This window comes from Cynocephalus volans, chromosome 11, assembly GCF_027409185.1.
Source record: "Cynocephalus volans isolate mCynVol1 chromosome 11, mCynVol1.pri, whole genome shotgun sequence".
NCBI lineage: Eukaryota > Metazoa > Chordata > Mammalia > Dermoptera > Cynocephalidae > Cynocephalus > Cynocephalus volans.
The window spans coordinates 44760976-44788686 of record NC_084470.1 but is presented as its reverse complement, the minus strand read 5'-3'; the positions used below and the strand labels follow the sequence as shown (position 1 = coordinate 44788686).

General features: G+C 44.5%; 1 protein-coding gene across 1 annotated transcript in view; it reads right to left on the bottom strand.

Moving 5' to 3' along the window:
• TRIM71 (tripartite motif containing 71) overlaps positions 1–27711 on the bottom strand; it is a 63476-nt gene that overhangs the window by 15177 nt on the left and 20588 nt on the right. The window contains exon 2 of the mRNA XM_063113553.1: positions 2355–2522. Within this exon, the coding sequence (XP_062969623.1) occupies positions 2355–2522 (168 nt within the window). The remainder of the gene's footprint in view (positions 1–2354; positions 2523–27711) is intronic.

The following is a 27711-nucleotide window of genomic DNA, read 5'->3' as shown; positions in this document are numbered from 1 at the left end:
TGCATAAAATCACGTCTTCCTGATGCTCTCAGAACAGTGCTCTCCCTTAGGGCAGCAAGGGCTCAGTTATGCATGTTCAGCACGCAGAACACATGCTGACTCCTCTCCCCATCCTCACTCAATCTGTTTCAATGACAACAATGTAATACTGATGATCCTGGTTGATACCAGCAACCCACGTGCAAAACACTCATACACGATGAAAACTAGGTCACGCCAGTCTTGTGACTATGGTGACAAAGCTTGTTTCTGTGGGGGGGCAAACTGTCTTTTCAAAAAATGGTTTTTGAGCAAAGCTAGCTTTGTTCTCAAACTTTATCTTGGCTTCCCCTCAGGCGTGTGCTGGCATCTCAGGGTTAACTCAGAGGAAAAGAGGTGATGTGTTTTCTACCAACACCTAGGGAACTTCTTTCATGACCAACATTCTAGGGCCTTTGAGCTCCTAGATAGTTGATTTTTCTGGGAATGGCCACGACATTGAGGATCTGGTAAGAAACTTTTGTTGAAGACTCCAACAAATCATCACAACTCATTTTTCTCCCCAGAGTGGCTGATCCCACAGAACACAAGAGCACCAACATTTCTCTCAACCGTGCTTCAAGGAGCCCCTGAGGTTCTCAATATCCACAGACCAAAAAAGGGTAATTAACTTATTCTACAATCTAAGGGGTGAGGCCTAGACATCAGCAGTTCTTTAGGATTCCCCAGTTACGCCCCAGTGGACATCAGGCACCAGTGTCTAGGGGGCACCAGTGTCTAGGAGACACCAGCAGGGTAAGGAATTTGTCAAGGTCCTAAATGTAGTGGCATAAGGTAGAAAAGACACAAACCACTTCATTGCAAGGACAGATACAATAACACACAACAGAACGATGCACTGGTGGAGATGCTGACAAATGACAACTTGGACAGCAACCTAAAGTCACAGTGAAGGCATATGAAAGAAAATGATCAACTCCAGTGTAAAAACATGACAGAATTAGTCATTCCAGAAATACTCTCAAACTTCCAATTTTATGACTGGAACCTTAGAAAATTCTGACTCTTCAGAAAAGATTTTCAATATTATGCATAGGAACATGATAGCTGCTGAGAAACTCATTAAATCAAACCCTTTCTTTAGGGCCCATGACCTCAATTCTTTAGCACTTCCAAAAAGATCTTATTTTTAAAACAATTCACTTATTTTAACACTCTAGAATGTAAATAACAACAGTTTCCAATGCAATTTCTGCTGGAGGCTTACCAATTTCTCTTGACTTTCAAACCTATCCTACAATACATAGAAAACATAATTTTCCAATTTCCCAAAACCTTGTGACCTGGATCAGGCAAGAAGATTTAAAAACAATTCAGGCACCTTATTACCTATAGTGGATTGAATTATGTCCCCTCAAAACTCACTGAAGCTTGAATTGTGTCCCCCAAGTTCTGGGTATTAGAAACTTCGTCCCCACTGTGACTGTCAACAGGGTAGGAAATCCTATTATGGTAATTGAAAGGTGGAGCCTTGAAGAGGTGATTGGATTGTAGGACCATCCCATAGTGAATGGATTAAAGATGGTGGTCAGGAACATGGTTCTGAGGGCTTTGAAAGAAGAGGAGAGTCTGTCTTTCTCTCTCTGCTCCACCATTTTTGCAATGTGATACCCTATCATCAATGAAGCCACCACCAAAGAAAGCCTGCACCCAGATGTGTTCCTTGGACTTTGGACTTTCCAGCCTCAGAAACTATAAGCAATAAATTTCATTTTATTTATACAATACCCAGTTCTATATATTTTGTTATAAGCAACAGAAACAGACTAATACATTACACCTAACTGTATAAGAGAACTTTGTCCACTCTCCAAGTTACACATGCCCCTCCCTAACCCCAAAGTGATGGGAACTCAACAGTCAAGGGTCTAAATTACCAGGGCTTTATCACCCAGGAAACAGTTCAAGACTGAATCTTAGGTAAAATTGTCCATGCTCACCTATAAATACATAAATCTGCATAGCACACATCTGTGTCTAAAAGCATTGTGTCCAGTCGTTCTGCAGTTCTGACTCAGAAATGCCAATGTCTGCTTGGATTTGGGGAGGGGTCTGGATGCGAAACATGCGGGTTACATGATGGGGCCCAGGCGAGGCCCTTTGGGATCTAATAACTTTGGCCACAAGCTTGTCATCTTCGCATGACTGCTGGGACCCTTCCAGGGACCGTTGCTGCACAGATCTCACTGAGCTCATCTGGGTCACTATTCCACACCCCCCACACACTGGAGTCTACCCAGTGATCCACACACACCATCTGACAGGGAGAGGGAAGGGTTTCTCGTGGAAATCAATGGGGGTGGGGAGATGCTGACCTGGATTGCCTGGCGGCCCTGCTGGGCGTCAGACAGCAGCTGGATGGTGAGTGCCCTGGAGTCCTGCAGCGCCTCCTGGAGGTAGATGAAGCTGTGGCCCCCATGCCGGCCCATCGTGCACTCCCGACAGATGGGCACAGAGCAAGTGTCGCAGTACAGGTGCAGCACCTGAAAACCAGACAGGCATAAATGAGCAGTGCAGGGTGGGAGGAAGAGGGAGGACAGCAAGAGTGGCACCCTGGATCCCAGACCTCAAACCACCCCCTTCACAACAAGCAAGCACACCCCTTACAGAGAGGGGCAGCAGGCACAAATGCAAATAAAACTAAAAACAGCCACTTGCCCTGCTTTCCCACTCCCTTGGCTCCACATCAAGTGGGGGGAAACCAACTAAATGCCCACCATCACCTCACTCTAGTTTCATTCAGAACTGTAACTGAGACATTTCAAAGGCACAGATGAAGTGAAATATCCCTCTTGGCATGAGAGATTTCCCTGTATCTTCGGTTATCCCCGAAAGTGGTAAGATCATGTTCCCTGGTCTGAGATTGGTGGCCTGAATGAAAGAATATACCAGAAAAGTTTCCCCTGCCACCCCAGCTTCTGGGTGTGAAGCAAGGTAAGAGACGGTAAATATCACCCTCCCAAGGAGACCAGCAGAGGCACTAAGCAAGATGCAGGCTTAAGCTTCTGGAACTAAGGCAAAAAGCTAGTGGTAAGGTCAGCCAGCTGCTTGCCTTTCTTCTTCCTGCCAAGCTATTCCAAGGAGTTGGACCTGGGAGGCAGCCAGTGCTGACAGAACTGCTTTATGTGATGTTATACACCTCCCTGGGTCCAGCGTGCCAGGGGGGAGGGAGAGAAGGGCTGGCACAGCCTTTACCTGCTGATAAATAAGGAGCTCTCTAGAGAGAAAGCTCCTTGGCACTGAAACTGGGCCAGTCTCATTGTGGTGTATCTCTCCACAGAGCTGGGCCCTTAGTGCCGCTCTCTTTAAATGTTTGCTGGACTGCTTTCAAGAGCAGATCTTAAATGTGCCTCTGGGTGTAAGGGAAAGGTAGCTAACTCTCAACAGGCAGGGGAGAAGTGTGTGTGTGGGGGGGGGGTGGATATTCTGTCACATGCACAACAATGCACTTCATCTCCAGGTGAAGACAGAAGATCATGACCTGCTCAAGGCCTCACAGCAAGGACACGGCAAGAAACCAACATGAGCATGAGCCTTCTGAAGAGCTGGTTTCAACGCACATGGTGGTGGCTACCTCATCCAAGGTACAAAGCACTTTGCTAGGTATTGTGGAGGTCCAAGATGTAGGACTCAAAGGGATTATGCGTGGAACGGAACAGGAGCTCACTCTGGCCAAGAGGCAGGGCAGAAAGTCATGGGAGACAGGAAGGGAGGCCTGGAGGTGGCCCTGACAGGCCCACAGGGAGAGGGGCTGGGGGTAGGGGCAAAGAGAGTAAGAATGCTGTTTCTCCCCTTGTCCAGAGTTTGTATTTTAGTAACCACAAAATCTTAGCATGAAATATGTCCATTAGGAAATGCTCTCACAAATGGCTCAGTCAAGCAAAGAGGCTGCTCCACACCCAGGGTTAATTAACTGAAGCATGTGAGCCAGCAGCATGGGCTAGGCTGCTTCTCTGGATTCAGAAATAGGAAAAAGGAAAGATTTAAGATATTGTGTTCTTACTCTTGTGAAGAAACGGTTCTGAGATAGCATGTTTTATGGATCCTACTTTATACAAGGGAAGTGTGATAAGGTTTGTAACTTTACTGCCAATTTTGATCACTGTAGTACTTTTCCAGCAACAGTGGTAGACTGAAACCAGGTGGCAGTGATTTGCCTTCTGCTTTTTAAGCAGGTCCAACTATTAGAGATTATCTAATCCTTCTGTTAAATCTAAAATTCTCAAGCAAAGTCTAAAGACGAACCAAAAGATGCTAAGCTGAATAAATTCAGAAAAAATTCTCAGTCTTTTTTTACTACGTGCTGCCAAAGCAATTCTACCAACTTCAATATCCTCAAACACATTCCTTCCGTTGCTCTCTCCATTTGTCATGGGAATAGAGATCACTCCTATGTTAACGTAAAAGTATAAAAAACTTCCAGCAGAAGGTTCCTTTTAAATTAGAAGAAAACATGCCTCTGAACCCCCTGTGGCCTCCCCACTTCTACCAAACAGCTAAGCAACCTGAAGACGCATCTCTTTGCCTCTTAGGACAGCTATGTGGCCTGACTGGAACTTCCTCGCTTGCTTCGGTCTGTGGGCTCATGCAAATGCAACAGCCTGGTAGAAAAGAACCTTAGGCTGCTAACCTGAGCCTGGCACTACCTGGCTGTGGGACCATCTATCCAGTCACCTTCCTTGACCACATGAGCTTCAGTCTCACCTATGAAACACACGGGGTCTGAGTAGGTATCTCAGGAGACCTCTTCTACCCCAGAACCCTTTCTCTGGGGGCTTGACAACAGGACCGGAGGGCTTCGAGGAAATTCTAAGGGCAGCCAGTTAGCTCAGTTGGTTAGAGCGCAGCCTTATAACACCAAGGTCAAGGGTTCGGATCCCCATTCTGGCCAGCCACCAAAAAAAAAAAAAAAGAAAGAAAGAAAGAAAAGAAAAGAAAAGAAAAGAAAAGAAAAGAAAGAAACTCCAGGCTGGGCCAGGAAGCTAGGCTCCAGTCCAGGCTCCAGTTGTGAAACTGCAAGGAATTCAGATGAATTTTCTTTTTTTTCTTTTTTCTTTTTTTTTTTATCTTTTTCGTGACCGGTACGCAGCCAGTGAGCGCACCGGCCAGTCCTATATAGGATCCGAATCCGAATCCGAACCCGGGGCGGGAGCGTCGCTGTGCTCCCGGCGCAGCACTCGGGAAGTGCGCCACGGGGTCGGCCCCAGATGATTTTTCTAAGTTTTAGATTTGTTAACCTTAAAAAAACAGAGCTTGGATAAAGAATGATAGGTTTTAAAGGGTTCTGCAGATGCAGTGGCCAGAAAAGAAATCCTGGTCAAAAAAGGTGGTGGCAAGGAAGGGTAGAGTGCCCGTAGCCTCTGACTCCAGAGCCTTCCCATGCCCAAGCCTTGAGAGCCCAGATAACTCTAAAATAGGTGAAAGAGGTCCCTGGATATAATCCCTGCCTGGCATCATTTTACACAGGATCAAGGCAGTTAGATCCTGTACCCAGGGCACACTGTGGTTTCAGAAAAGCCAGTGTTTCTGCAGTTCCAGAGGTGCGGTGTAGAGCACTCCCGTAATTGATAATAAAAAGCTTTGGGTGAGTAAAAGAATAGTCTCAATATGCCTGTAATAAACTATGATTTTTTTAAAAATGCATTGTCCCAAAACTGTAAAATGAGATCAATTTTTGTAAACCTCTAGCTAAAAGTTGGACTAAAACTTTGGGAAGATTTCACACTTCATTTAGAAGCAAAATCTCATCTACCTGAAATTCCTAAGAGTGAAAATCCACACTTGTAGAGCTGCTGAAACATGATCCATACGTAAGGATGTGCATGCATGGGTGCAATTCTCTCTAAAATAGCTGAAAGATTATCTTTTAAGAATAAGCTGGAGCTGTGTAGTGTCCCATGGCCAGAAATGTGGCAGCAGCCACGAGCAGAGGCTCTGAGGAAAGGGGGGAAAGGATGGGAAGAAGAGGTCCTCTGGTGGCAGGAATTCCAGGGTCTGGGGCTGCCTCTTTGGGGCTTCCCGGGCAGAGGCATGGACACGCCCCCTCAGGCCTGGCGACAATCTGGCTGCCCCAGTTAAATGGAGCAGGCTTGACCTCTGACCCTGCAAGTGACCACCCTCTTCCCTGCCCCCAGCTCTCAGAATAACCCACCTACTGCCTTTCTCTCCCCAAATATCTTAAATACCAGGGAGAGACAAAGACCTAGGAATGTGGGCCCAGCAGAAAAGGAATTGGGAGGGAGGGGTAATAAATAAATAAAAATACAAAGTAGGCATGTTTACCTTTAGCTGTTGCTTAAATAAAATGCTGCGCACACTCCTGGAACCTAGTTTTTATACTATCTGCGACCCAGCAATGAATATATACCCACACATCTGAAAAGAATGAGCTTCGGGTTTAAAATACAACTACCCACATCAGTGAGGAATGTAAACTAAAAGGATAGAAGTGGACCTCTGATCGCCACATATTTAAAGTTCATCAAAATGTGTCAACTAAAATATATCAACTGCTGTAAATTTTTTTTTTTTTGGATTAGTTCAACATCCCTTAAAATGACTGAGGAGTTTACTTGGCCTCCCACAAACTAAGGCTGACAGAAGGAGGTTTCCGCCCACCCAAGAGTCTCCCAGTACAGAAATAAAGTGGAGGTTGTCGGGTGACAACCTATTCTAGAAGTAATAGGGACCCAGAAGCCTTACCTATGCATGCTACTCTACAGGCTCTCACATGGGACAACAGAGGACTTGTTTAAAAAATGGTAAACCAAGTTCAAGACATAAAGTCTAGCCATTAAACAAAGTATATTTATTAAATGACATCAAAACCAAGCCTTACTTGATTTAGACAGACTGAATGCCAGTGCTCTAAAACCAGCAGTCCAAACCCTTACTTAGCAGAAGCTCCTCCTGCATCTCTGGCCACATGCTCCCCATAGCTGTAGCCTGGGAAGAGGGAAGAAAGAAATAGGGACCTAGTTCGTACACAATCATCTCCAGTTCAAGACAATAGAGCCCAGGTGCAGATATATTATTCTCCTTTTTTGGGTAGGGGTACGGGTGGGGTTCCTGGAACTTTTTTTATTTAGATAGGTAACACACATGCCATTTGTTCAAACACAGAAAGACAAGTGCAAACAGTTTTTTAAAATTTCCCCAATGTCTCACTCAATTGTTTCTTTATGTAACCATCATAAATATGCATAGAATATGCATTTTTGAATTTTTTAAAGACACAAATTTTTCTCATTTAAACTGTATTAACTTGGAGAATGTCCTAGGTCACTCCACACAGAGATGCCTGGTTGCATGGTATGTTGCCTATGAATGTACCACAACTTATTTAATCAGTACCTCCTGACAAAATTTTAAAGCTGTTTCCTGATATTTGAAAAATCACAAGCAATGGGAGTACAGTGCTGCTTGATGGGGTATCTCTAGAGGAGGGTGGTAGAAGGGGTCTCCGGCAATGTTAAAGAAGAGGGTGTTAAGAAAGAAAATTGTATGGATCCCAGAGGGTACCATTCGAACAGCCAGTGAAACAAACAATGGAGGCCCCATACAAACCCAAAAATCCCCTTTCTCCAACTCTAAAATCCAAAAACTACTCTGGAAGCCAAAACCAGAACTGGTGTACAGGCTGACTCTAGTCAATAACAATATATTGTATTCTTGAAAAATCACAGAGTAAAAGTTAAGTGTTCTCACCACAAAAAATAAGCATGTGATGCAATGCCTCTTAAGAAGCTCAATGTAACCATTCTACATTTTAAATCATCTTGTACATAATATACTGTACATATTCTTGTCAATTTAAATAAATTAAAATTTTTTTCTCAACCAGAATTAGCATGAAAGTAGATGATTTTTAACTATACCAGTTAGTGAATTTTCATATATTTCACTGCAGAAACGTTAAATGTTCATTATTTTGGTGTTGTTTCTAAAATCAGAAATTTTGAATGCAGAGGCACATTTGACCCCAAGGGTTAAGGTAAGAGCCTTAAACATGTAATACTGTCTGTCTGACCAGCTTGACTGAGTAAGATTCATTTCCGGGCTAAATAAGCAACATACAGTGCACGAAGACCTGCGGAGATGGAAGTGAAGTGTACAAGAACAGTCCAAAGTGGGGTCAGAGCCATCTACTCAGCTCTAGACCAAATTTTCAGGCTCCATTGACAAGGCCAATTTGAAAACAAAGGGCTGAAATCAGAGAGGGACACGGTTAGCTCTGAATCTGGACTAGTGCAGTTGCTGGTGACATGAAATGTCACCTGTTAGCACTTATTCACTTGAGGTTTTTGTGCCACCACAAAAGCCACAGCATGACTTTTTTTTTTTTTGGAGAAAATCTTCACAAGTCCACTGAACACTGCTCCAGCTGCTGCCTAGCAAGGCCCAGGTCCTCCAATGCCCCATTCCTCAAGGCTTCCTCAGACTCTGCTAGCTCCCTTCCTCGCTTCCACCTGCTCCTCTGGCTGGTGGGACCAGGTTCTAACACAGGCCCTTTGTGAAGTGGTCCAGCTTTGTCAGTCCCTACTGTACACCCCATCAACACCGCCTGTCCGAAGTCCCGGGGCGGCCCTTGCATCACTGTGCCTTTCCCTGCAAGAACACCCCCTACAACATACCTCCTGTGTTTCCCCTGAGCACACTGCTCTTTATATTAACATATGCCAAAAAATGGAAGCAATTACATTTTAAAACTAAAATCAAATTGCTAATAATCAGATGAGTAAATTCTCTTTCCAGAGTTGAATGCTGGAGTTTGGCCGAGTCTACTCACTAATTTGATAGAAAGAAAAACAACCCAATTTTTGGCTCACAGGACTGTCAGAATTATTAAAAGTATGAAAATGAATTCATTCTGGGGGGAAAAAAAACATTCTCCCGCTAGAGAGACATTCTCTCCTCTTGAAGGAAGATGAAACCCCAGATAAGAAACGCCACCCTGGGCGGCACAGGAACAACGCCTTCAACCAGTTTTGCCAGAGTCACACAAACAAAATAGTTTCATGACTACTTCTTGCCCCTCCTAAAGCTGAGGGTGCAGCAGCAAATGACTTGAGAAAGGGTGGTATAACTCAGGCATGTAAGTTCTCTGTGATTCTGACCCTATTCAGGGAGCTGCAGTTAGCTTTACAGGGCAGGAGAAATCCTCCAGGTGAGCCAGAAAGAGCAGAGGTCACTGTGGGAGGAGGCTCGGGGATTGGCCACAAGAAAGCACCTCCCACATTGGGCTGAAGTCAGCATCTCTCCAGGCCTTTGCAAAATCACAAGAATAAAAACAATTTTTTTAAGTATGATCATGATGTCACAAAATACTAAGTGTGAGACAATACGTGTGGGGCATGAGGAGGGAATATAGCCATGCCTCTGTTCATTCCATCCAACACCCGACCTGAAGTCCAATGGTGGCTGACAGTCGGTCTCTGCCCCTGGTGGCACTGTGCTGGCAGGGCCTTGCTGGGCCTGCATCCACAGCTGTGGATCCCACTAATAAATGACATGCTCCTCAAACTCTGCCTCTGGAAAACCCAACCCCTGCAGCGCCCTCGGCTCTTTGGACTATTTCTTTCTCAAACAGACTCTGGTTCTTAGGCTGGAGCCTGGTCATCTTTGCCCATCCCCTGCAGCCTGAGGCTCACTCTTGCTGCCAGCATGCCACCACCTGGAGTCTCTCACACAGGCTTTAACAGTGACCACCCTCAATAGAGCATCTTCTCCATGGTTATACCTGTGCTCGGGGCTGCCTCTAGCAGATCTAAGTTAGGCTGAGTTTTGGAGTACTGCCTACCAATCACAGTTTTAAACAATTTGTTTATTTAAATCAAACGTGAGTGTTTAAAAATAAAAATAAGAGTGGTGCTGATAACACCAAAGTCAAGGGTTTGGATCCCCGCATTGGCCAGTCATGCAAAAATAAATAAATAAATAAAATAAAATAAAATAAAAACTTCCATATCAAAAAATAGACTATGGCATCTCCACACAACAGAATGTCATTCAGCAATACAAAAAGAAATGAATTGCTAAGAATTACTGATTGAAGCAACCACGCAGATGCATCTTAAAGGCATTGTTTGATGAAAAAAAGGCCAGAATCAGAAGAGAACAGTTTTTCCTTCACAATAACTAATCTAGCTGCAGATGAGAACAGGGCTGGACTGGAGGGGCCCTAATGGAATCGTTCTGTAGAGAGGGAAATGTTCTATTATCCTGATGGGAGGAGTGGTTACACAGGTGTATATAATCATCAAAACAAAATGAACAATTATATCTGCCCTCCTCAGAAAAAACTGACAAGGGAACCCCTCCCCACTGACAACTTAAGTGTTGATAGGGTGAGGTTTGGCACCTAGCCACGGCATGGCACTCTTCACAGGTAAAGACCTAATAAATACTCATACTGAGCCCATAAATGAGTTAACTCCAATAGCCCCACATAATTTACTTCTAATAGGTTGCTACCATTCTTTCCACAATGTTCCCATTTGGTACTATTTTTCCTTTGCCCTCCACTATAAATATTATCTTAAGTTCTATCTCGCAAGAGGCAAGTGTCAACTAACTCCCTGGAGGTTTAGAAAAAATTAGAACCCTGAGCCCGATTTACAGCACCACAGGCAGCCAGCGGTCATACAAAGCTGTATGAAATCATTAGTGTCCCAGCTGCCGCCCCGGCATGCATCTGACCTCTGATGAACTAATGAGTGGCCCATGCAGCTTCCAGCAGCAAATAAAAGAGATTTGTTCCAACTCTGAGATCACTGCCCACGTAAATTACACATTTTTAAACCAGACATGAAAAGATAGATCTTGACATAGACTCAGTTTTCCTGTTGTCTCCAAGATTGCAAAAGAGTCTTAATATGCTGTGTTCTGGACAAGAATCGGTGGTGCTTAGAGGCTGACTTCTTTAAAAAAAAAAAAAAAAAATGGCTAGACTCTGTAGGTGGCCATGTAACTTACTCCTTGCCTCTTAAACAGTGGGCAACATTATACACCTGAAACCTTTTCACTCCCCAAAGTAGCAAAGTAGGTTTCAAATGCCTATGGGGCTGAGATCAAGTAGACAGGTGGATTTTTTAAAACCAGGGAAGGCACTCATCACCTGGAGGCAAATGTCCTCAGGGCATCTGCAGTACCTCCTGTGCCCACCCCCAACTGCCACCCCAGGAATGGGCAGAGCCTTTCTTAACAATCCCTCTGTTGAGTAAAAAAGCAAAATGAGCAAGAGCAAAAAGGGGGCTCAAGCCAATCTCCAGTGCAAAAACTGGCAAAGGAAAAGTTCTCCGTCTTGTCAGGAAATTAATCCTTTAAAACCCTTTTCAAGTTAGCAGTTTGTACAGCAGTCCATTTAAACCAACCTCCCCCCTCTACTCCAGCCTAATCCCATGGACATTCCCACAAATGCTAAGCACCAGCCGCAAAGCCCAGGCCAGGCCTGCTTTAAAGAGCTTCCCCAAGGGCTGACTGCCAGTTAGCTCACTTGGTTAGAGTGTGGTGCTAATATCGCCAAGGTCACAGGTTCTGATCCCCACATAGGCCAAAAAAAAAAAAAAAAGCTTCCCTGAGATGGAAACCAAGGTCTGTCCCCCATGCTGGGGTGCTCTGAGGAATATAATACAGGCCCTGGGGCTGGTTCGTGATGTAAGCAGTTACTGGGCAGGTATTTCTCTTCCCACCCCCCACAAGGGCAGTGATGACCTCCCATCAACCACCGGTGACCTAGGGAGTCCTGGGTAGGGCAATGGGGACAAGAGGGCAACTAAAATAAGACATAAAAAGCAAAATATATCAGATTAAGAACAATTAACACTTAAAGGCCTTTTGAAAGAAGAGCGTGGGGAAAAGCAAGCAAGCAAAACAAAGGGTAGGTAGGAGCCTACCTAGGCAAACCAGTAGAAACTGGTCCAACAGGGAAAGAACTGGGCACAGAAAAGCTGGATTCGTCTTACATGCTGTGACCTGGAGCAGAAGGGCCCAACCGGTGCTGGAATCACACTGTGATAAATCCACAACTGCAAAGGATCAATTCAGCTGCCAAACCAGGAACCCTGTTGGGCCTCACCAAGGCCAGAAATGAAGCCCTATCCCCTTCAAGTTCACCCATCCATCCCTCTTCCTACCGGTGTACCCAGATTTTTTTTTTTTTTTTAAGATGACCGGTAAGGGGATCTTAACCCTTGACTTGGTGTTGTCAGCACCACTCTCTCCCAAGTGAGCTAACCAGCCATCCATATATAGGAATCCAAACCCGCAGCCCTGTTGCTATCAGCACATCAGCACCACGCTCTCCAAAGTGAGCCACGGGCCGGCCTCTAGTGTGCTCAGCTTTACAACAGCCACACTCTAAAGAAGCTGTAATTACAGGAGGATTTAAGCAAGGACCACGTGGAATGCCCCTGGAAAGCCAGGGAACCTAGCCAGCAGCCAGCAAGATTTCAGACAGGGAAATGCCACCTAACTGGTAATAAGCTACAATCAGAAAAAAAAAGACCGATGCTCAGGGACACTGCTAAAACCATTAGGGTCAAGCTCCTCTTCAGGGCCCCAAATTCCCGGTACCACTCATCATACATTATTTTTCTTCTTTGTTGAGAAAATGACGGTAATGAGAAATGATTTCAAGACTCAGATTTTCAGAAATCCTGCCTCAATTCCAATGAACAATGTTTGTGCAATGCTCAAGTGAGGAATTTCTTCGAATTGTACCTGTGTGCTATTCAACAGAACTTATGAAAACGGGCCACTCACTCACTGACCTGACTCAGCAGGTAATGCAATCAGGAGAGCCCCCATGCTTCTGCCCTATAAAAGGTGGTGAGGGGCACAACCCCCTCCTCCCCCCAATACCTCCCCCGAACAGATACCCAAGGATAAATTTCCAAAAGATGGGAGAAGCCAGACCTGCTAGGATGGGAAAAATGAAAACAGACAAGCTTGTCTGAGCTGGTGAAACAATCAAGTGGTATCAGTTATGTAATCTAAGGTTTCAGGAAGAAAATAAAGAGCCCTTAAACTGATCTTTACCTGGGTTTTGAAATTCCTGCCTTGCTGCACCTAGCTCTGTTATTAATGAAAAAGTCACCCTTATTTTGGCTCAAGCCTAAATCAGGAGAAGGCAAGATACACAGTGACACAAATCTAAATACCTGGCTCTAGTGAACCCTCAAATGGGTGTGTTTTGAGGTTTGGGCCCCATCTGGCTTTTCCTTGATCCTTCTCCCATATTCATCCTACTGGCATCTAAAACTCTTCCCCAACAGGCGCTGGCCGGGGAGGCACAGAGTGGCCAGCCGTGGGGAGCCTCCTGGCTCTGGGCCTTCAACTTCAACAGCTTTACAGACAGCTCTTATACTTGGCCTGTACGCAAGCTGTAGTCTCTGAGGCCACAATATCCTTATCGAGTGTGTTGTGTTTACTGCTAATATTTTTTACTATTTACATCAGATTTATGGCTCTGAGCTAAGAACCATGGGAGGTTTAAAACACAACCCAAGAAGCTTACAGTCTCCTAGAAGTCTTGATTCGTCAGTCTGGGGAGTTCCCGTTAGCTCATGTTGTCTAAACATAAGCATTAACAGCACCTCCTTTCACTCTCAAAAATGACCCAGTTTGGAAAACACATTGCATATGTCATCCCCACTAGAGAAGATCAGTAAGACAAATGGGGAACTAAACAAAATCTATGAAGCCAGGTAGGAAAAGCTGCCCAAAATTGCCAGAAGACTTGTACAAAATGACTCCCTTCCACCACTGCACAGGAGACGCTGTGGTCACACCTCTGAGGTGGAGCAGGTCAATCAGTAATGACTTCCTAGAGAGAATGGTACAGATGCATCAGGACTGAGGTACAAGATTTATGAGGGTACTTCAAAAAATCTTTGTGAGAAGATTCGTATTATCTTTAATTCTATATTTCCACAAAATTTTTGAAGTGCTCATGCAAGTCCAGTTAAAAGTGACAGTAAAAATCCAGTTAAAACTATGCTTGAGAATAGTAGCATGCTGTTGTTCCTGGCCAAAGTGTAGGGGAAGAATGTGGAGCAAAATAGAGGGACTGGAGGATCACGGGAGAGCTTGTGAGCAGGGATGTATATAGTAGCTGGGAGACCTTGAGGGGACAGGGAATACAACGATGGCTCCAGTTATCTAGACATGGAAGAGAGCCAGAGCACAACTTTGGGCCACTTGTGTTGAGTCAAGAGTCAGAAAACCTGGGTTCAAATACGGAACTAGTTTGGCTCACTGGGCTCTGCTTCTACCCAAGAAATGGGGATAAACACACCTACTCTCACAGGTGGTAGTGAAGAATTTATCCTAAGAGAAAATGCATGAGATGTTGATGGCAGTTCCAACAGAATGGACAGGGGTGGTGGCCAGCCTGGAAGGGTTCCAGCTTGGTAGGTGGCAAGGCAAGTTAAATCAAACTGATCGCAAGGCAGGACTGATTCCCAGCTGTGAAGCCACTCAAACAGCAGGGTCGGCTTCTCCAGGGCTGTTGTTTTGTTTACCCATTGAAAAGAATGTTGAGAGATTCCACAAATTTAGACTGGGGAAAAGTGTAATGAATGAGGACCTCTGGCCTGTACATGTCCCCAATTCCCTCTGCGGGCCACAGTGCCTACCCACAAGGCCAGGGACTCCACCCCTCCACTCAGAACAGCCTTTCACCCCTCACTAACAGAAGTCATCATATTTTAACATGAATTCCAATGCATGCCCATTTCCTTATTGTACCATGCTTGGTATTATGATGTCCTCTCCCTCAGAGGTTACAGCCCAGTAGGAGGGGAAATTACACGGTCGGGGGAGAAAATAAGAAAACACTGTGACTGGGTGTAATCTCAGCAGACTTCCTGGAAGAGGTGAAGCCCAAGTTTAGTTTAAAAGTACAAATAGCAATGGGTGGAGGAAAAGTTCCACACAAGGAAGAGTATAAAGGAAAAAAGCAAGGTAGTTTCTTGGTCTGCCTGCCCAAGTCAGCACCAATGTTGCACAGTGGGCCAGGAGGGGCCAGGAGGGGCCAGCTGCCCCCACACCCCCACCCTGGCTTCTCCCCTTTATGCTGTGTGCTATCTCTCTGGCTCTCTGGGCTACCAGTTGTTTTAGAAACAATTCAGAGGCAGCTAATTAGCACTGTGCCCCAGGTAGGGTATCCCCTTCAGCTTATACTGGGCTCCCTGTGAGCTCATTCCTCCTTTCCCTCTCAGTAGGAGTGTCCCTGCTGTATTCCCCCAAAACACCATCCCTGAACCTGAACCTTCATTCCAGGACAAGCAAGGCCCTCTGGGGAATCCACTTTCAATCTCAGACATCCCAGAGCATGCCACCCGTTTCCGGGTGAGCTAGGACTTGTTTCTCAGGGTGTCCCTGGCTACCTCTACAGTATCATTCCCACGCAGCAACCAGGGAAAGAGCCTTTTAAAAAGTCAGAGACAGATCGCCCCACACCCCTCCTTAAACCCCCCCCCAGTGGTTGGCTTCCCATCTCCCTCCTGGGGGCCACTCTGCCGCAGGGTGTGGCTGGGCCATCCTGGACTCCCTGCTGCTCCTCCACCACCAAGCCCCCACAGCTGCCCCCCACCCGCCCAGCTCCTCCACTCCATTCACTTCCTCAGAGACTCTCCCCAGTACTAAGCACCAGGCTGCTCCACCTCGCGCCCATTCCCTTACTTACCCTGCTGAACTTTCTTCACAGTGCTTCACTCCCTGGAAAGTATACACCCACTCACTTCTTGTTCATTGTCTGTCTGCGCACTGAAAAGTGTAGCCAGAAAAGGGACAATGTCTCGTTGCTCTACAGCAAGTCACAAGAGTGATGAATTGAGTTCTGGGCACCTGTTTGATCTTGTTTAGCAAACTCACTACTGCTGATGAAAAATATCCCCCTTCAAAACAACAATAATGGGACGGCCGGTGGCTCACTCAGGAGAGAGTGCGGTGCTGATGACACCAAGGCCGCTGGTTGGATCCTAGGGGGACAAAAAAAAACACAAAAACAACAGTAACAACAACAAACCCAAAAAAAGAAAGGGGCCGGGTTAAAGGAGACAGGATGGGGGATGTTAGAAAACCATGTCTTACAGTTTGCAATGCTAAAATCATGAATAGAAAATTAGGCTACTTTAGAGAAAATCCAGTTTCCATCTCTGAGAGGTGGTTTCTGGGTGAATTTATGATAGCCACTTGTGGTCAATTAAAGATGGCTGCACTTTTTATGTTTCTTTTTTTGATACTCCTCACATTAAAACATGAATTCTATATCCTCTCCCCTGAATCTGGGCTGGCCTTGCAATTTGGCTTGCCCAGTCGAATGTAGAGGAAGTCATGCTACACAAATTCCATGTGGGACAGCTTTCATGTGCTGGAACACTCACTCTCAGAACCCAGTGGCCATGCTCTGAGAAGTCCAAGCCACAGGGAGGAGAACCCAAGCACTCTGGTTGACAGACAGCCAGGTGAGCAAGCCATCTTGGACCTCCCAACTCCAGATGACTACAGCCCCAACCAATAAGGCGTAGGGCAGATGACTCACTCAAATGATTCTAGTCTGTCTACAGAATTGTGAGGACATACCATTTTTATCTGTTAAAGAACATAAAACAGGGCTTTTCACGGAGCTGGAGCTGAGAGCTACATACCTTCAGCAAGATATCTTATTTTCTCCTTCAATAAGACCTAGGGAATAAACAGCATACTCCAGGTTCCTTCTCAGCTCTGCCCACAGCTAATTCTATCAAACCTCAATTCATGGATTCCATCCCAGAGCCGTGATCAGGCAGTAGCTACAGGGAGCCAGAGAAAATTCAGTTTTCCAAAAAAACCCAAGAGCTGATCACAACCTCTCGGAGCCTCAACAGCCTAAGCAATGTGTAGAAGCATCTTTCCATGTCTGTGTCTACGACCTAAGTGCCTCTCTAGAAATAACTATGTATGAGAATATGGTGGAGAACAAAACCATTAAAATGGAAATGTAGACAAACACCTAGTAAGCTTCCAAAGGAGCCAAGACTTCTTTCTTTCTCTGGGACTCCCTAATCCACACTCTCCAAACACACAAAACCAAACCCTAGATTTGACAGGTCTGTGGTCCAGAGCTATAATTTCATTTCTCACCACTGGCCTGTTGTGATCTCAGTAAAAACTTTTATCCTCCATTTCTTCTCAGGAAAAAGAGAGGGTATCCCTTCTCCAGTAAACAAGAACCCTTATACAAGCTACAAGGTATTATGTTTGTATGTTCAAGCCATCCAGATAGGAATGAAGCACTTCCTTAAAACTACAGATGATTTACAGCACCATGTTTGATACACAAAGTAAACTAAATGTCCATCAGTAAGGGACTAGTTAAATAATCGTTAAATTGATTACTGCATAACCATTAAAAAAGAACAAGATGCTATGGACCCACAGAATAAGTCACTATGGAGGAAACAGGGAATAATGTACGTAGTATGATACTATTTGTGAAAATGTAAGAAAAAGACCCACATATGCTTGTATGTCATAAAATATAATTACATACTTTTGGCCCTACACCAAATTTATATAGTTGCTTGTAATTTAATGAAATTGCAATTACCTTTTGTTATTCTCTTTGTATTCTTAAAATATTTGCCAAGACAAAGCTACAGTTAATTACTATTTATACTAAATAAACAAACCAGGGCCGACCCCGTGGTGCACTCGGCAGAGTGCAGCGCTGGGAGCGCAGCAGTGCTCCCGCAGCGGGTTCGGATCCTATGTAAAGATGGCCGGTGCGCTGCTCACTGGCTGAGCGCAGTGCAGCTGGTCACAAAAAGACAATCAATCAATCAATCAATCAATCAATAAACAAACCAGATATTAACATGAAATAATATGAAGTGAAAAAGAACAGAATGCAAATAAGTATCCACAGTATAATCTTAATTGGGGAATGGAAGGGTGTCTTTTCTCTTTTTAATGCCATAAAAGCGAGAATGATATACACCAAATTGTTATCTCTGGGTTAGGATGACTAGCAGTTTAATTTTCTATATTTTCTAAGTTTCCACACAGGGCACATATAGAGTCTTTAACACACAGGGTTCTCCTCTGAGGTTCATTCACCAAAGCTCTGTCAGACCAAGAAGGAATTTAATTATGAGCAACATTTCTATAAGTACTTACTAGGGTCAAGCCCTGTGCCAGATACTTTACGTATATAAACTCATAGCTGCTATTACCACCCTCAGTTTACAGATGAAACTGGGGCATGGACAGTTTACGTAATTAGCCCAAGGACACAATTCCAAGTGGGTCCAGGGTCAACGTAGAAACCACTAGGCTTTGCTGTCCCCCTCCCCCAGAAAAACTCATTCACCTCTATAAACCTTCACCTACACAATTAAGGTTTTGTAATCCTGTGGTAGAGGCATTTCTATCTGTGTGCCATCAACCACTGCTAAACCCAATTGCTTTTTTTCTTTTTCTTCTGGTCCCCCCCCCCCTTTTTGTATTTTATTTTCCAATTGCTTTTTTTATGACTTTAAACTCAACAGCCCTGTCTCTTCACTGCCTAGAGTTCAAGAATAAATTCAGGGGGCTGGCTGGTTAGAGCACAGCCTTGTAACAACAAGGTCAAGGGTTCAGATCTCCATACGGGCCAACCTCCAAAAAAAAAAAGGATAAATTCTTCTCAGGTTTAACATGCTGACTTTAATAGCACACATCCACAGCTCCCTAAAATGAGCCTAGTACAAAGGTATTTCCAAAAGTTCACAGAAAAAGATTTGCATTGTCTTTTAATTCTTTTTTTCCCACAAACTTTTTGATATAACCTTATACAATGAAACCTCTCTGGCCATGTTCATGCCTCGCTTCGGGCCCCTGTTCCTAGGTCCTCACCTCACAGGGCACCTCACTCTCTTATCACACTGCACTTTTTCTGACCACTCATCTTGGTTCCCAATACCTCAGATTTCTACACAACCCCCTCAGGCATAAACTCAGTAGTGGACACATGGAAAAGATGGAAAAACTTACTTATCTGCCCTCCCAATCTCCACCCTCCCTCTGGTCAAAGAGAAGGAACACAACCTTCAATGTCCTATTCCAGGATATGCCCCTGCAGGCTCCAGCTTAGGCCACGACACCATCCCTGTCCCCAATTTCACTCATGGCCCCACAACCCAAAAGGCTACCCCCCAGGGGATCTGTGATCAATTTAGTCCAAGGCTGAGGGCCAGTCACAAAGTAGCTACATCCAAGATGGCAGCTGGTCTAATACAGAGCCTTTGTTCTGGCAGGTTCCCTCAGGCACGTTCCAGCAAGAGGGTTCCAGGCACATTCTCTCCCACGGAATAGTTTCTGGCAAGCGGGAAGTGAACAGAAAATTCCTACCCCACCCCCCAAAGTAGAAAGCTGTCCCTATGCCTGGATGGTGAAATCAGCTTTCCTTTCTTTCTCTCCCTTTTTTGCAATTTTGATACTTTCTTCAGGCCCCTATTTTGCCACCCTGAAATTAAGTTCCAAATAATTACATTTTCTATGATTAATGTCACACTGAGGTAATTAACTTAAGAGCAGAATTAGCCTGTCCTCAAAGCTGCCAGCTCTCCCATTGTCGTTACTAATAGGAAGAAGAGGTGTGGACAACACTGAGACTTCAAACAACTTTCTGTTTAGCTGAGTGATTCAGTTGAGGAGGAGGAAGGTATACCAAAGCCAAATTCTCCTTACTGACTCAGTCATTCGCTAATTGTATTCAGCTCTATTACCAATTATATTCAGTTCTTTCGCTAATTGTACCCTGACATTCAAATTTCACCATCTAATTGAGACCTAATCCTTACCAAAAGAACAAACTTTCCCAAGTTCCCCCCAAGAAACACTCCTAAACAAGGTTTTAAAATACACAAGTTGAACTACTGACATTTTCATAGTCACATTTTGGGCGCAGGAGTGTTCTAAAAGTCCTATTCACAGAGACCTAAAAAAAAAAGGAAGGTGAAAAGTCTTGCTTTTTAAAAAGAATGGTAATTTTTCACTTCGTGTATTTTGATAAAGATTAACTTTTCTATTTAAACCCCTCCCTCACCCTCACCCACACCTCAGAATGGAGTGGGTGGTGGGGGTGGAGAAATGACTTGAGATTTTGGGATCTGATCAATGCAACATGTTAAGGGCAGAGCACAAGGTCAAAAGGAAATGATTAATCCCACAGGAGAAACTGGCGGATGGGGCAGGGAATGGTTCCCCTACAAAACCCTCACTAATAAGTAGGTCAAAAGACACTCTGCTTAGCAGCGTTTTCTCCCCATACTCAGTATTTCATCTTAAAACACGTTTTTGGCTGTTGTTTTTTGGTTTTTTGTTTTTTTTTTTTTAATTCAAAGAACATTAGTGTAACAAGTTAGTTCTCCTTAGAGGTTATTTTTATTTGCCGATTACATTCCAGTTGTTGCAAAAGAGGGTACAGAATTAGGCACAAGAGAGAATGACTCTAGTCATCAGAATGACTAAGACATTCTATGACAATTTCCATTCCTGGCGGGAACCATGCTGATCATTAATGGAGGAAGGAATATTTTGGGCCTCTTTAGAAGAAGTTACCAGTCAAGACACACAATATCCCTTTGAAATGCTCTGACATCAACACTCAAAGTACATAAATAGGTCAAACACAAAGAGGGGGAAGGAGGGAAATGCCTTGCAAAAATCCTATGGGAAACAACTTTCTTCTTAGTTCTTCACCCTCCCTAATGCTTGCTTTTTTTTTTTTTTTAAAAAAAAAAAAAAAAAAAAAAGATGACCAGTAAGGGGTTCTTAACCCTTGACTTGGTGTTGTCAGCACCACGCTCTGCAGTGAGTGAACCGGCCATCCCTGTATAGGATCTGAACCCGTGGCCTTGGTGTTATCAGCACCACACTCTCCGGAGTGATGAGCCACAGGCCGGCCACGGTTCGGATCCTATATAGGGATGGCTGGTTAGCTCACTTGGGAGAGCGTGGTGCTGACAACACCAAGCCAAGGGTTAAGATCCCCTTACCAGTCATCTTTTAAAAATAAATAAAATAAAGAAAGAAGAAAGAATCACACCAAAATCCATATTCTTAATTAATGATACAAATTTCTCCCTCTAATCAACACATCACACAGGGCTAACATTTTAAACAAGCTTAACACTGCCTCAACACTTTTCTGTCCCATTACCTACCCCAACCCCAGAAGCAGTGTGACGCTGGAAGGTCCGCTAATTTCTGAAACAATCCAGGCAGGGTGTGGTTCTGTTCCATTGTTTTGTTTGAAATATATGACAACAGATGACTATCTTGTTTTGAAAGGCACTGAAGACATTCCCCAACAACACTTAGAGCCAAAAAGCTTACAAGCTAGATGGCAGCCACATTCAATTTGTGTGCACAATTTGTGACAGTCCCAAGGCCTGGAAATCCCTCAATTTGTGTGCACAATTGTGCATGTGCGCTTCTTTCTGGAGAGAAAGTGCACAGGTGTCAGATTCCCAAAGGAGTCCCTAATGGTGTTTTTTTTTTTTTTTTTTTTTTTTAAAGCTAAGAATCCACAGTCAATTTAAGTTCTGTATCAAAAAGTGGAGGGACCCATTTACCCAGATAAAACAGCCATGGGTTGGTTAATTTAGGAGTAAGAACTAGAATTCCAGGATTCCTTTGCCGTTTAAAATTAGTCCCGGGGGGAAACTGCAACGCCAGCGTTTATAACCTACAGCAGGAAAAAGGACCTGCTCTGCCTTTGCCACGAAAGGATGTTTAACGAAGACTTACTTCCCTGGCCGGCCAATGCGACGGATCTGGTTCCTTCAGATCTTATCCACCCAAGCTAAGGCCCATTTTCTAATGAGTGACTTTAAAATTTAAATTTTAGTTATCTTGCCCTTAAATTCGCTGTCCCTGTCCTGCCCCCAGTTTGAGGCCCCCCTGATCATCCTGACCAAGGTCAGGATCCCATTTTCCCATTTCCTAAGACAGGTGAATGCTTTAGAAAAACTAAATACCCCTCCCCAACTGGAGACCCCCAGCTGCAGGGAGCTTACTGATGAGGCTGGAGGTTTAGGAATGTGTCCTGAAGCTACTCCTGATGCTGCCAGCTAACCAAGATGATCCCACCACCCCCAGGCTCCACTGGGGCCGCCTCACTTTTTCCTCTCCAACTGGCTATTGGCCCAGGTTTCATCCAGCTGGCCAGGACAGGGGCTGAAGAGAAAAATGAAGAGGCATCAGACATTTAAAAACTGGGGCAAAAGAAAAGTAACCTCGGGCCTGTGCTCATGGATAAAACCAGGTATATTTTTGTACCTCCTTTCCCAAAAAGGGACATGAAAAGAAGCAATATTTAGACATATGTAAAGATTAAGAGGAGGCAAAGAATTAACACAGTGTCCTTTTCTTTGGAGAGATCCTTTCACAACAGCCTTCTGCACCAATGACTCAGGCTCCCCCCCTCCAGGGAAGAGGGGTGATATCAGGGATAGAAGTGAGAAGACCAGCTGACTTCTGGAGACAAGATAAGAGTTTATGGACCAGACCTTGCAGAACTCCCTTGGCAGGATTCCTCTGACCTGTAGACCAAGAAGGCAGAGAGAATCACACCCTACCCTGGGGTGTACAACTGTCGAAACTCACCACAGTTTCAGATCTGTGCATTTTATTATGTGTATAGCATACCATATAGGTATGTACCTATCGTTATCTCTATTTAACAAATAAGGAATCCAAGGCAAAGAGATTAACTCACACAAGGTCACACAGTAGTAAGTGGCTCTTTGCCACTCCTGTATAAAGTACTCCCAGGCACATTATTTCTAAAACGTGTCCTATCACAACTTTAAAAAAGAAAAACAAAAGGAACAGAGCCCCATATTAAGAGCAAGTTGAGCCAAGACTCAGAGGCAATATGGGAGGGGCAGACCCCAGGCCAATCTCTTTGGTTGTCAGCACATTCATTTGTCACACGAAGAAGGGGCTGAGTACAAAGCTGAGTAATAGATCCTCTATGTAAGCCAGGCAAGTTGGCTACATGCTTCCTTATATCATCACATTTAAAACGTACAGCCTCAAATTAGTACAGCCACTAGGAAGGACAGTATGAAGGCTCCTCAAAACAACAACAACAACAAAAAACCTATACTAAAAATAGAACTACCACACGGTTCAGCAATCCCACTTCTGGGTATATGTCCAAAAGAATTGAAATCAGTAAGTCGAAAAGATATCTGCATTCCTATGCCCATTGCAGAACTATTCACAATAGCCAAGATAGGGAATCAACCTAAGTGTCCATCCATGGAAGAACGGATAAAGAAAATGTGGTGTATATATATACACTATTCAGCTTTTTTTAAAAAGAAGGAAATTCTGTCATTTGTAACAACTTGAATGAACCTGGAGAACATTGTGCCAAGTGAAATAAGCCAGGCACAGAAAGACAAATACCACATGATCTCACTTATATGTGGAATCTTTAAAAGAGTCGAACTCAGGGCCGGCCCATGGCTCACTCGGGAGAGTGCGGTGCTGATAACACCAAGGTTCCGGTTCGGATCCCACATAGGGACGGCCGGTTGAGCGTGGTGCTGACAACACCAAGTCAAGGGTTAAGATCCCCTTACCAGTCATCTTTAAAAAAAAAAAAAAAAAAAAAAAGTAGAACTCAGAAACAGTAAATTGGTGGTTACCAGGAGCTAGGGTAGGCATGGGAGTAGGAAAAGGGAAGACACTGGTTAAAGGGTACAAAGTTTCAGTTACATAAAAGCTTTTGAGATCTATTGCTCAACATGGTGACTGTGGTTAATAATAATGTATCATATATTTCAAAAGTGCTAAATAAATTTGAAATATTCTCAGTACATAAGCCTAAGTATCAGAGATGATGAATAGTTTAATCACTCCACAATATATACATATCAGAACATCACACAGTACCCCATAAATATATACAATTATTATGTCAATTAAAATAAAATTTTAAATAAAAAGAGAAATGGTTTACCAATTTAGTTTCCCACCCCAAAACATAATAAGTGCACAACCTAGTAAGTTGTAGTCTCCATCTCTATTTTTAAAATGGTGAAAACTAAACTTTTGCCCAGCGCACACAGCAGATATGCAATTTGACTCAGAAACCTCAGGGAGGAGGATCTCAAGGCCCTTTCTTCTCTCACAGGGCTGGGCATATTATTACTATTCCACAGTACACACAACTGGTTTATAATCTCATATACATATAATGCTCAGTTGCCTAGTGCCCACTGCGTTAAAGAAAGATTTGTACCTGTGAGTAACCCCAAACTCAAGACTCCCTATGTGTGGGAGGGAGTGAGGGCTGCAGGGTTGTCCCGAGACTGCCCCAGGCATGGTGGCAGGAGCTGCTCAGCCAGATGAGGGACATTAGAGAGCAGCAGTCAGCAGCTGCCTTCTCTTCCATCCTCTTTGCCCTAGCTCCTGGTGATTCCTACATCTTTGCAAGGTTTTCATGGGTCCAGTCTTACATCAGGAGCAGGGTCTAAAACACATAATCGCCCACATTTCCACCAAAGTAACCCTGGGAGTGAACAGCAGCAGCCCTGGCTTGCTCTGGGAAACACCACCACAAGCTCAACATTTCAGCTATATCTTGAAATTCCCTGTACTCTTTGCTCCACAGCACAGCACCAGCTGTTTTAATACAATCTTCAAATAAAAGGAGAAGCTGTGGGCTCCTTCTGGGGTGCTACCATCATTTCCTCTGACTCAACAGAGACATGGCCACCCTTCCTTTTTCTCAGGAGCTGCTGGCTGCTCTGAGACCGTCCTGAACTTCCCTGTGGCCGCTAAGTGCTTGAGCAGCCCGCAGGCTCCGTGCCCTGCAGACAGGTACCTGGAAGTCCTCCAGGTGGCTCCCGTTCAGCTCTATTTAGACAGACAGAGGTGCCAACTGGAGGCAAGACAAGAAGCGGGAGACCTGGCAAGGCCTCCAGGTGCACAGCCTCGGCCCTGAGCAGCTAACCCAGATTAGCTGCTTTTGTCTGTGTCTGCAGGAAACAGCTTTGGGAAGTTTCCCTCAAATTCAGGCCAAAAGTTCATTGTCTTCATTAACCTGTCTAAATTAGATTTTTATCCCAATGTCATCTTTTCCAAGGTGGTTCAGAAGACAGGGCTGGCTATCATATGATTCAACATTCTAGGGTTTTGGTTTTTTGGGTTTTTTTGGCAGCTGGCCTATATGGGGACCTCTTGACTTTGGTGTTACAAGGCAGCACTCTAACCAACTGAGCTAACAGGCTGGCCCAATATTTTAGAAGTGTATAATTCTAGTGTATTATTCCAAATAATAATTCTAAAGCCTCATTATTATCAAGGGCTACTTAAACCAGGGCATCTCATGATAAAGAGGTCTAACAACTCACAACTCAGGTGAAATCACTTAAAATTAAATAGAATTAATAGAATTTAGTCAGGTAAAATGCCAATTCAAAAAACAAAAAACAAAACAGTGAGTCAGTACTCTGCTATGACCTGAAGTCCCCCTCTCCCTCCTGGGGCAAGGTTTAAATCTATTTCTAAAAGGGGCCACCAGCATTTAGAATCTGGAAGTGCTTATTAAAGATGCAAATTTCAGCCCCACCCTAGTCTTAGAGAATCAGAATCTCTGTGGGGTAGGCAGCCCTAGGGTTAACCCACTCCTGGGTCATTGTTAAACAGGGAAAGGCTGACTAGTTTAAATGAAATGAGAAAACACGGGTAAGCATGTAGTGGGTAGTTTCTAAAAATGCTTTTTTGAGTAAAATACTTCAAGAAAATACTTCTGGTTCTAGTAGTTTTTAGGACACTTGTTTTTGGGGTTTTTTTCTTTATTTCACATTCAGGCATCTTGAGTCCTTAGAAAAAGTGCATTATCTGGAGTTATTTGCATAACATTAAATCCAGCAGGATTTATGGAGCTCCTCCACAAAGGCGGGGCGGGTGGGCAGGGACCAGATTAACCCTTGCCCACACTCTGGTTACTTTCTGGGTCAGCTCTGCACCTTCCCAGAAAGCAACTCGAGACAGGAAAGGAGTTCAGGGAGATTCCGTCAACTAATGGCCCTTGGGCAAAGACTCCTCCAGAATGTTACTTGTCCTTGGCTGGGCTGGAACAGAAAACCCAGCGGGTAAGGGGATAAGCATGCAGGCGGGCATTAAGCCAGCTTCCCGGGGAAGATTAAACACAGTTAATTAAAACCCTGCAGAACAGGAGGCAGGGGGATTAGCTGGCAGGGAAAAGGTGGGGGTGGGGGGACGTACTAGCAGGAGGGGTGATGCCTGCCCGGAAGACTTCCTTCCTAGAGCTCTTTTGTCACTAATCAAGATTAAATGTGCTGAGCACAACCTGGCCATCCATTCCCTTTGACAGATCCCAGTATCCCTTACTTGAAGTCCACTGGATAAGTCTGTCCCAAGAGCTGGGCAACCCCAAATGATTTTTTTTCCTCAAAAAATTAAGTTTACTGCAAATTACTGCTATGTCTTAAAACTGGTAAATGAAGCAAGGGAAATGGGGGTGGGGGGTTGTCCTCTTAGGTGCAGCAATCACTCAACCCTCAATTATGGTTACCATCACATTTCTTCTACCCCATGCTATCAACACAGGCCAGATCTGGGGGACTGAAAGCAGCAGAAAGCAGAGGGCTATATTCCCCAACAAAGACAGGACCTGACAAATTCAGTCCAATCTAGCTCCAGTACATATGGAGCCCCTGCCTGGTTGCAATGTTCCTCTAGTCACCACCCCGATAATCCCACAAAGCTCACCCCCCCATCTCCCCAGTCTCCCAATTACAGAAGACCAAGGGCATCACCATCAAAAAGCATTTATTAAGCACCTAACTGCCTAGAGTCCAGGCAAAGATTCATAGAGGCCTGGCCCTGCCCTGGGAGAGGGTCATTTATGACCATTAAGGCCAGAGTAAGGCAGGCTCCCAGAGACCCATAAAACTCCCAGGAAAGGAAGTAGGGATTAACCACTTCCTCCCACCTCTCAAGAAGGAGTTTCAAGTTGTACCAAATTGCAGAATAGAGGGTTCTCGGGAGGGGGTAGGGTGGATCAGAAGAGCCTACACCTGGCTAAGGCAATGGGGACATGACCAAACCTGGGGTTTCTCAAATTGCTTTGATTTTTACTGATGAGGGCTTTGTAGTCCTCACTGCCCCGGCATCTCTTTGAGGCACATTCTACCAAGCCTCCCCACTCACCCCTTGGCATGGGGTCTGGACTCTGTCCAGGAAGGGACCGAGCATGGGGATTGTGTGTTTGTTTGACAAGTGCTATGCTGGTACAATGGATTCATTCTTTTACATACTCATCACACAGATTTGTTGGGTCAAAAACTGTCCCTATCCTGGGTAATTTACAATCTCATCTTTCACTCAATTTTTGTTGAAATTTATTTCAGCAACTCTTACCCAAATCTGAGAAAAGCAGCTTACAAAGAAAAACAACAACAAGAAGCAAGCCAATGGGAATTCCTGGATCAAAACCACAAGTTTGGCTCTGAGCTTCCTGGCAGTCAAAGCAAAATGAGCAACATTAAACAATCACGTCATTATCAAACCACCAGTTTTCAAGAAGGCCAACATTCTTCCTGGCAGCAAATCCACAGACACAGTATGGATCCCCTCCCTTCAGAGCTGTGGAAATCCCTG